The following is a 10,286-nucleotide window of genomic DNA, read 5'->3' on the forward strand; positions in this document are numbered from 1 at the left end:
TTACACATCCTTTCTCAGGAATAGTCCTAAGACTCGCTCACGAATCTGTTTGGTCTTCACCCCATAGATAATAGGATTAATCATGGGTGGAAAAAGCAGATAGAAATTGGCAAAGAGAATGTGCACATGTGGGGCAGCTCGGCGAGCTACACGGTGCATGACTGAGGAGATAACTACAGGTGTGTAGAAAGCTAAAATGGCACCTATGTGAGACACACATGTCCCAAAGGCCTTGTAGCGGGCCTCCTGAGAGGCAAGCTGTAGAACTGCCTGAAGGATGAAGATATAAGACAGGATAACAAAGAACAGGTCTAACACCACTATAAACATGGCCACAGCAATGCCATAGATATTGTTGAATCGAGTGTCCCCACAGGCCAGCCTTACCACAGCCATGTGCTCACAGTAGCAGTGAGCAATTACAGGGCCTCGGCAGTAGTGGAAGCGTCTGAGCAGAAAGGGGAGTGGAGTCATTAATGCCACAGCCCGAGTCACAGCAGCTGTACCAATTTTGGTGATAAGGGATCCAGTTAGGATCGTGGTGTAGTGCAATGGCTTGCAGATGGCCACATAGCGGTCAAAGGCCATGGCCAGCAGCACTGCTGACTCCATGATGGAGAAGGAGTGGAGAAAAAACATCTGGACTAGACAGGCATAGAAGTTGATCTCCTGATCTCTGAACCAAAAAATGGCCAGCATTTTGGGAAGTGTTGTAGAGGAAAGGACTAGATCAATAGCTGCCAACATGGCCAGAAAGAGGTACATGGGCTCATGGAGGGCTGCATCAGCCTGGATAATGAAGAGGAGAGTGCAGTTGCCAAGCAGAGCCAGAGTATAGGCTGAGCAGAAGGGAATGGAGATCCAGATATGTAGGTGCTCTAGCCCTGGGATACCCATCAACAAGAAGATTACTGGATGAGTTGAGGTGATATTGGAGGTGGACATCGCCACTGGAAATTTTCTTCCTCTTGTCGACTTCCACAGGGTTCTTCCCGAGAGTCTCCAATGTCAGCAGAATTACAGTGCTCAAGTTCAAACTCTGATCATTCATATGGGAGGATTAGCCCTTGATCCCATTTCTAGACCTTGAAAGAAATTAGAAAATCATCCTAATATGCATTGTGAAACATTATTCATGATCTCTGCCGTCAAGGTGCTTATAAAATCATTGGATACTGAGGACATTAAATAGCAATAAAGCTAATATCACAAGGCAGCCTTAATAAAGGAATCAAGTGGAGGAAGAGCTTTCTGTGGTCTTTATGTGGCCAAGGACAGCTTTATAAGGGACGTAGTTCCCTGTCTAATTCAAATCTTATCCGAAAACATTCAATGTCTTCTGATTATCTTCTAACTCAAGTTATACTCCTAATTATGAAAGGAGAGTCTCTTTCCTGAAATGTCAAGCTTGGCTATATTAAAAAGAAAAAAATTAAACCTGGCATTTCCTAATAATCCACTTTCCTCCAAGTTCTATAGAATTCGTGTAATGGAGGTTCCATAGTTTCTTATTTGACACAAATCTTACCAGGAAGCTGTACCTCCAGCTAACTTGAAAACATAAGACCTATTGTTGTTCTCCTTCACCTAACTTTCGTTTAACTTCCGTATCTACATGCTTCTACCCGCACCTACTTTCCTCTTTAGCATTCATGGTATTCAGAAGAAGAGATGCTCCACTCCCACATTTTTGCAAGACTGAACTCTAAACTCACACCATTCGTTTTCCTCCTGGGATCCCTTATCATTTTTTTTCTCTGTGATCATCATTTCCTTTGAAAATGCTTAATCACTTGTTTCCCAAAATTTTGACCTGTGCTCCCTTCTTTTTTTTCTCAATGCCTACATAAAAACTTTCTTCAGAGGATTAATTTTAGGTAACCTTTTAAAACACCACATTGTCTTTACCCGTTCACCCATTGTGATATCTATACACAATGGAATACTATTTAACCACAAAAAGAAGGAAATCCTGCCATTTGCAAGAACATGGATGGAACATGAGGGCATTATGCTAAGTGAAATAAGTCAGACTGAGAAAGACTTACTGTATAATCTCACTTACATGTGGAATCTAAAAAAAACCAAACTCATAGAAACAGAAAACAGATTAGTGATTGCCAGGGGCAGAGGATGGGGGTGAGGAAAATGGTCAAAGGGTATAAACTGTTATAAGATAAATAAGTCCTGGGGATGGTAATGTACAGCACGGTGACTATGGCTAACAATACTGTATTGTATATTTGAAAGTTGCTAAAGGAGTAGATCTTAAAGTACTCATCACCAGAAAAAATGAAATGGTAACTGTGTGAACTGATGGATATTAACAAAACTTATTGTACTAACCATTTTGCAATATCTACAAATATCAAATTATGTTGTGCATCTTAAACTAATGTTATTGTCAGCTATATTGCAAAACTGAAACTTTTTAAATGTTTAACTTAAAAAAAAGATTAGCAGAGGGCCGGCCCGGTGGCTCAGGTGGTTAGAGCTCTATGCTCCTAACTCCGAAGGCTGCCGGTTTGATTCCCACATGGGCCAGTGGGCTCTCAGCCACAAGGTTGCCAGTTCAATTCCTTGAGTCCTGCAAGGGCAACTTGACTTGGAAAACCAATAAAGTCCTGTTCCCCTTTGCCAATAATAAAAAAAAAAGAACAAGAGCATGGATAAGTGAACTTAAAAAAAAAAAATTAGCAGAAATCTAGATTAGAAATCACAATCAGTTACCACAAGATTGCCACAGGGATACAAAAGTCAGTGTTTGGGGAATGTAATCAATAATGTTGTAAAGATTTTGTAGGGTATCCGATGGACACTTGTCTTATTAGGGAGACCACCTCAGGGATGGTGTAGATGCCTGATCATTGCACTGTACACCTGAAGCTGCAGCTGAACAATAATGAATGTCAACTATAATTTTATATATATATAGTCACAAGAAGCAGAGTACAGCATTAGGAATAGAGACAGTGGAAATGTAACAGCTGTACGCGATGTCAGAGGGCTAGTGGATGGGGGGACGAGGGGTTGTCACTGTGTGAGGGATATAGATGATAAATGTCTATTACATTGTTTTGTACACCTGAAACTAATGAAAAAAATTTTTTTAAGTGCTCAGTAAATGTGAGCACTGTTTATTTTTTAATTTTTATTAAAAAATATAGCTAGCATACAACGTTATATCAGTTTCAGGTGTACACCACAGCTGTTCAACATTTATATGCCTAAAGAAGTGACGACCATAAGTCCAGCAACCATCTGGCACCGTATGACAGTATCACAATATTATTGACTATATTCCCTATGCTGTACATTATATCCCCATGACTTATTCGTTTTATAACTTGAAATTTGAACCTCTTATTCCCTTCATTTTTCCCCTATTTTTAATTTTTCAATTACAGTTAACATTCAATATTATTTTATATTAATTTCAGGTTTACAGCCTAGTGTAAACACTTATACAAAGTAAGAAGTGATCCCCCTGACTAGTCTCGTATGTGAACACTGTTTTGAATTGAGAAAACTAAAGGTTAAGTTACTTACTGACAATGTCATGTTTGGTAAATGTCAAAGATTAAACTTGAACTTTGAGGATTCTGGTTTCCTGCCTTCACATACAATATCTTAAATCACTATACTCTTCTGCTTCCACCTTGCTGCTTCACAATCGGTTCAAATCCAGCATCTTCAAGTTAAATAAAAATTTAACTCATTACCATGCTATAGGGAAAAGTTTTAGAATCTAAAGACTTGGGCCCATAATAATTATGCCATCAGTCTACCAGCAGAAACCCACATTAATCACTGTATTTTTTAAATTTTAGCTTTCTCACCTATAAATACAATAACTATACCTCCCGTGACCATCCTACTGAGTTCTATTGTGAGGAAAGATGAAAGCACATATAAGGAACAGACATTGAAAGCTGTAAAACATTGTGCAAATGCTATTTGTCATTACTGACTTCCTCGCCTTGTGCAAATTTGTCCCGTTTTCTACAATGTTTACCTTGATTAACATCAGCATGATCTGTATTTCTTGGCTTTATAGCCTCATCTAACACCCATTAAATTCCGTTCCCCTACACAGCACAAGTTGTTTAAAAATTTGACAGTATTCAATCCCTACTTCGTCTCTCATTTAATTTCCAATCCTTTCAAATCTAGCTTCCATCTCCACTACACCCCTTACCCTGATCTTATCATCACTCCGTTTTTCCCTCACTCTGTCCTCCTTATTTTTTAATTCCCTTTTTTTCTCATACTTCTCTAGGTGTTCTCTTTGATTCCTCTTGGGGTTTTTACCTTCCCTATTTAAGGAATTTTCAAATGGATAGCTTCTATCCTGAGTTTTAGACTAGTATATCCTGCTGCCTATCGGACATCTCTTAGATGTTCCACAGTCATCTCAAACAAAATACAACCAAAACGGAAATCCTACATCCCCACACACTATTTCCTCCCCATGCCTTATCCATCTGGGTACATATTACTACCACCCACCCTCTGGTGACATCAGAAATGCAGGAATAATCCTTAATTTAATCCTTCATGTTCAGTTCATTTGCAAATCCTATCAGTCTGCAAAATGTCACTCCCTATTCTTTTCCTTTCCCCTGCCAACATTCTTATTTAAATCACCATCTTTCATCCAGACTACAAAAGCCTCCGAACTGGTCTTTGTGATCTGAATCTTGGGCCCTCTATAATCCATTCTTCGAACTGTTGTGAAAGAGACCATTTATATATTGAGGCAAATTTATATTGTGATGGGCCTTCACAACGTAAGACCTTCATGGAATTGCCATTGGCCTAAGGCTGGAATCCACACTCCTAACCCTGGTTTACATGTCCTGCATGGTCTGGTCACTACTCACCTTTCAGCCTCATCCCATTCCACCTCTCCTGCCTTCATTATGCCCTAGTCATACAGCCTTCTGCCAGATGCTAGAACTCCTGGAACTCTTTCTCAGTCAGAAACAACGCCTCTGAGTTCTCTCATACTGCTGTTCTCCTCTCTATGGCCTTTGTATCTTCCCAAATTCACATCATCTATTGCCTGTGTCACTATAAAGACCTCCTCCTTAGTTTTCTTTTTTTTTTTTTTCCATAAATTTATTTATTTATTAGTTTCAGGTGTACAAAACAAGGTAATACTTAGACGTTCATCATCCATATCCCTCACACTGTGAACCCCCCTCCCCCCATCCACCATCCCTCCGACCCCACACCGAACCATCACATTATATATATAAAATTATAGTTGGCATTCATTAATGTCCAGCCTCTGGTGTCCAATGCCATGATCAGGTATCCACAGCATCCCTGAGGTGGTCTCCCAAACAGGACGCATGCCCATCGGATACCCAACAAAATCTCCACAACATTATAGAATACCTTCCCCAAATTAATTTTCAAAAAAAAAAAAAAAAAAAACCCCGAGGCCATCTTGTGGTCACCAGCTGCCTCCAAATCCCTTCACCTTTCCCCTTATCCCTAACCCCCTCCCACACACCCATCTAACCACTCTCGGTTTTTTCTCCGCGTCCCCAAAACTGTCTCTGATTAGTTCATTCGCATAGTCTTTTCTTTAGATTCCATATATAAGTGAGATCATATGGTACTTGTCTTTCTCTTTCTGACTTATTTCACTTAACATAATGTTCTCTAGATCCATCCATGTTGCTGCAAATGATAAGATTTCTTTCTTCTTTATGGCTGCGTAATACTCCATTGTATAAATGTACCACAGCTTCTTAATCCAGTCATCTACCGAGGGCATTTCGGTTGTTTCCATATCTTGGCTATTGTGTAAAGTGCTGCAATAAACATAGGAGTGCATACAGATTTTTGAATTGGAGTTTTGGATTTCTCCGGGTAGATGCCTAGGAGTGGAATTACTGGATCATAGGGTAGTTCCATTTTCAGATTCCTGAGATACCTCCATACTGTTTTCCATAGTGGCTGCACTAATCTGCAGTCCCACCAACAATGCACTAGCGTTCCCTTTTCTCCACATCCGCGCCAGCATTTGTTGTTTGTTGATTTATTGATAATAGCCATTTTGACTGGAGTGAGGTGGTATCTCATTGTGGTTTTTATTTGCATTTCTCTGATGGTTAGTGAGGTTGAGCATTTCTTCATATGTCTTCTTGCCTTCTGTATGTCCTTTTTAGAGAAATGTCTCCCCAAGTTCTCTGCCCATTTTTTAATTGGGTTGTTTGTTTTTTTGTCCTCCTTAGTTTTCCATCCCCACTCAATCCATCCACTGCAATGTGACAGACCACATATGATATTTCTGTTCTGAAATACACTTAGATCTCATTGCTTCAAGAAAAATAAATTAATAAACCACTCAACACGCTTACAAACTTATTCCTGCCTAAATTATTGGCCTTACTTCTTATATTTCCTTAAATATTCACTCTAGGTTCAGTCACATAAGGTTATCTGCCACTTCCTAAAACAGTCATGTCTGTAGCTCATACTATTTATCTGGAATACCTTTCTCTGTCCACTTTCATACCTGGCCAAGATCATTCCACCTTCTTGGTGAAGCTTTCTCAGACTCCTTCAGGCAGATTTTCTCAGTGTTATCAATGAGGACTCATTAATACACTGAATGAAGTAAGGGTATGATCTGTGTTGCCAATGCACGTATCTGTCCTTTTATAGGACCGTGAGAGCACTTTTAGTACAACTGGGACTTATTTATTTCCATATTCACAGACTGTACCGAGCACGGTTGGTGCTCAAGTGTTTATTAAATGAATGCATGAATGACTCCCTTCCTGGAGAAACTTCTTCTCTCCTGCTCTTGTATAACATATACCATCTGATCCAAACTGAGACTATGCATATCTCCCAATTTTAGGCACCTCCACAGATGGAAATTCTATGAAATCTCCCATAAGTTTCAGTTCCTTAGATCAGAATAAAAGCCCTTCTCTTCTTCGTAGAAACTTCTCCAAGTCTAATGTGTATCTGTCCATTTTCTCTAGTACTTAGCAGTGGAATGGACAGGGTGGAAGCCCCATGACAACAGGGCTGTGTTTTTATATTTACAGCACTAATAACTATAGCACCCAAACAGGAACTTGCTAGATATTTCTTGAAAAAATAAAATAATACTCTGATACATGTTGTCACCCTTATCCTAAGTGAAGTGCTTCTCCAATTCCAAGCAGGTCTTGTCTCTTCCCTGAGTGTCCCTGTCTCCTTTACTTCCTGTGTGCTCCTTCTGAACATCATTGGCCCTCAGTTTATTTGCCCCCACACCTGAATCTTGCAACTTGCCTATTCTGTTTATTATGCTTAATAATCTGTCAACCTTCCCTCTTTCCAGGTTCAACTAAAATACACTTGTACCTCTAGTTCCATTAATAATCCAACTCTGCTTATCTGGTCTCCCCCTCTACCAACCCCCTTCAACCCGCTGGGCATGAGTGTTTTATCTAATTCCTTACATGGCATTATTTTTTGTTTATTTCCTGCCTCCACAACCTAGATGTCAGCAAATGACATAAGGAAGCCAGTATCATTTATTTTGTCTTCCCCAAAAGTGCACATGTCTCCATACCTGGGGAGTGTTCACTTAGTGCTGTAAACTATTTGGTAGGCTTACCTGACAGGACCTTAGAATGATGTATTTGGGAAATTGAGTCCCTAAATGGTAACGGAGGGAGTAAGTAGCATATCTGGGACTAAATTCTACGTCTTCTGTCCCCTATGCCAGCATTCTGTCTACAGGTCCATAGTGCGAAAATATAGCTGGTTGTTGCTGAAAACTTTAATACCTGACCTGCCCTTTCCATTTCCTTATTTCAGGTTTCTCCTTCCCGCCTCCTCTCTGCCCCAGACTATTACAGCAGTTGTGACTGAAGTGGGGCCAGAATGCAAAGTAGGAAGGAAACAAGTAGCACTAAGAGAAGGGATGGGACTAATCCAGTCTGGGTTGTTTAGCTAAGGTTTTCTTGAGGTGTTCCCTAATACACAATACAGGAACATAGGACTGGGAGGCAGAGAAGGGCTTCTTCTAATAATGGGAGGATCTGAAGCTTGTAGAAGATAAAGTATTTGAGGAGGATAGAAAGGTCTTCTGTTACATAGAGACAGATGTACAAGGATGAGAATGATAGAAGACAAGACAATCAGGAGGTGAGGTGATGCCTAGACCAGGGTACGTTGTTTGGACATCGGAGGTGCATGAGAGATGGACTCTGCCCTGTTCACTCCAGGGCTCATCCCCCAGACCTAGACCTTGCCTATTCCCCTCAAACATGGAAAAACTCTTCTCTTACTGGGGCTCCACTCAGCCTTCTGGTATTCCCCCTAGTGATTACTGTTTTCAGTCTTATTTCTGCCGTTACCCTGCTTATTACAGTTTTCTCTGACAGGCCCAGTTTACATGACATCTTTCCTTGACCTGCGCCCCTCTTCTAGCTCTCTGGTAGTCATCTGATCCCAGCATAAGAACCCCTCCCTGGTCTGCTCACTCCTCATCCCATTTGTGCCAACTCCCTCAATGTTCCCTGTATACTCCTGGTCTGCCGCCGCCACCATGGACCCAGTGTGCTCTCACCCCTCAGTGCAGCAGTCTGTTCATTTTCTGTAGTCTTCAGGAAGCATTGACACAGTTTTCCTCTCAGTGAGAGAAGGATGGAAAAGAGGAAGTTGGAAAGGGGAGGTCTGGCTATACCCTCATAATCAGCTATTCTCCCAAAAGAAAAAAGAAACATCAGGCCTTATCCCTGAAGAACATCTTTAAAAAGTCCCAGGACAGGCTTGGTGTCTTCTCTGGGGGTGACCTTAGAGACTGGAACAACTTCTTTGTTCCAGTCTCCAACCTTTTGGGGTTCCTGCTTCTGGCTTTCTGCAGACTCTACTCCCTTACCATTCTGTGGCATTCAATTATGCCTCCCATGAGGCAGAGTGTAGTCTGGTTTCAGCAATTACGGTGCCAGTCGCCACCCTCACCTTTCTACCCTGTACTGCCTACTGAGAAATAAAGCCTCCTTAGAACATGCAAATGGCTGCTTGCTGTGTGTGCGTTTTGTTTTTTGTTTTTAATTTATTAAAGTATAGTTGACATACAATATTATATTAGTTTCAGGTGTACAACATAGTGATTTGACATTTATATACCTTATGATGTAAACACCATAATAAGTCTAGTAACCATCTGTCACTGTATGTAGTTATTAAGGTATTATTGACTATATTCTCTATACTGTACATTACATTTCAATTACTTATTTTATAACTGGAAATTTGTATCTCTTATTCCCTTTCACCCCTTTCACCTATGCCCTCATCCTCCTCCCCTCTGGCAACCACCAGTTTGTTCTCTATATCTGAATCTGTTTTTGTTTTATTTTATTCATTTGTTTTGGTTTAGATTTCACATATAAGTGAAATCATGTGGTATGATACTCAGCATATTACTTGGACCTTGGCTACCTCTCCAAATTCATCTCCTACTGATGTAGGAATATTTTTCCTGTGAGTCCACAAATGATGTAAATGATGTTGGATCTGCCGGCAATTTCTGGGTGTGGGCCGGCATCACGTCTGGTGAAGCCAAAGAATGGAAACACAGACCCAGGAGAGGCAGAGTTTTAAACAGAGGATAGTTTATTGAAAGCAAAGGGTTAGAGTTCCCGAGGAGGAGGGGGTCCCAAATGGGGGTGCCCAGTTACTGAGGCAAAATCTCTTACTTTTATACCTTCCCTTGCCTGTTTGGGGAATGGGAGCTGTTTAAAGAAGGGAACTGTTTGAAGAAGGGAACTCGGGCCTTCTAATGAAATTTGTCCACCAGGTTTGTTCTGCTTGCCCATCCTGAAGGAATAAGCAAAGTAACCTACTCTTATCTATCAGATCCCTTCCGTTTGTCAGGCCAAAAGGAATTTTATGATTAATCTCAAGGCCTTGTTACATTATGTCCTGGAGTGAAGGAGTAATTTCAAAACCTGGAGTTTTAGGATATGGCTGTCTTTTGTTTATTCCACCAGGGACCACCCTGTCTACCTAGCGACATGCTGGCTAACCTGTATCAGTACCTTTTCCTCTCAGTCACTATACTCCAACAACTGGCCTATTGTTGGCCCTCAAATTCACCAAACACATTTCAGATCTCAAAGCCTATACATCTAATGTTCCCTCTGCCCAAAGCACTGTCCTTCATATAACTGCATAAAGGACACTCATTTCATCAACATCACTACTCAAATGTCACCATCTACCTAAAATTGTGCTCCTTTTCATTTCTATCTTTTTAACCT

At 40.7% G+C, this 10,286-nt stretch overlaps 1 protein-coding gene across 1 annotated transcript; it reads right to left on the bottom strand.

Moving 5' to 3' along the window:
- LOC308503825 (olfactory receptor 52K1) lies at positions 1–945 on the bottom strand (the record flags this gene model as incomplete). The annotated part of the gene is made up of 1 exon (XM_081063490.1): positions 1–945. One exon carries the CDS (start codon positions 943–945, stop codon positions 1–3), a length of 945 nt encoding a protein of 314 aa, XP_080919616.1.
- Between the last annotated feature and the right edge of the window lie 9,341 nt (positions 946–10,286).

The sequence above is a fragment of the Rhinolophus hipposideros genome (genome assembly GCF_964194185.1).
Source record: "Rhinolophus hipposideros genome assembly, chromosome: 10".
Lineage (NCBI taxonomy): Eukaryota > Metazoa > Chordata > Mammalia > Chiroptera > Rhinolophidae > Rhinolophus > Rhinolophus hipposideros.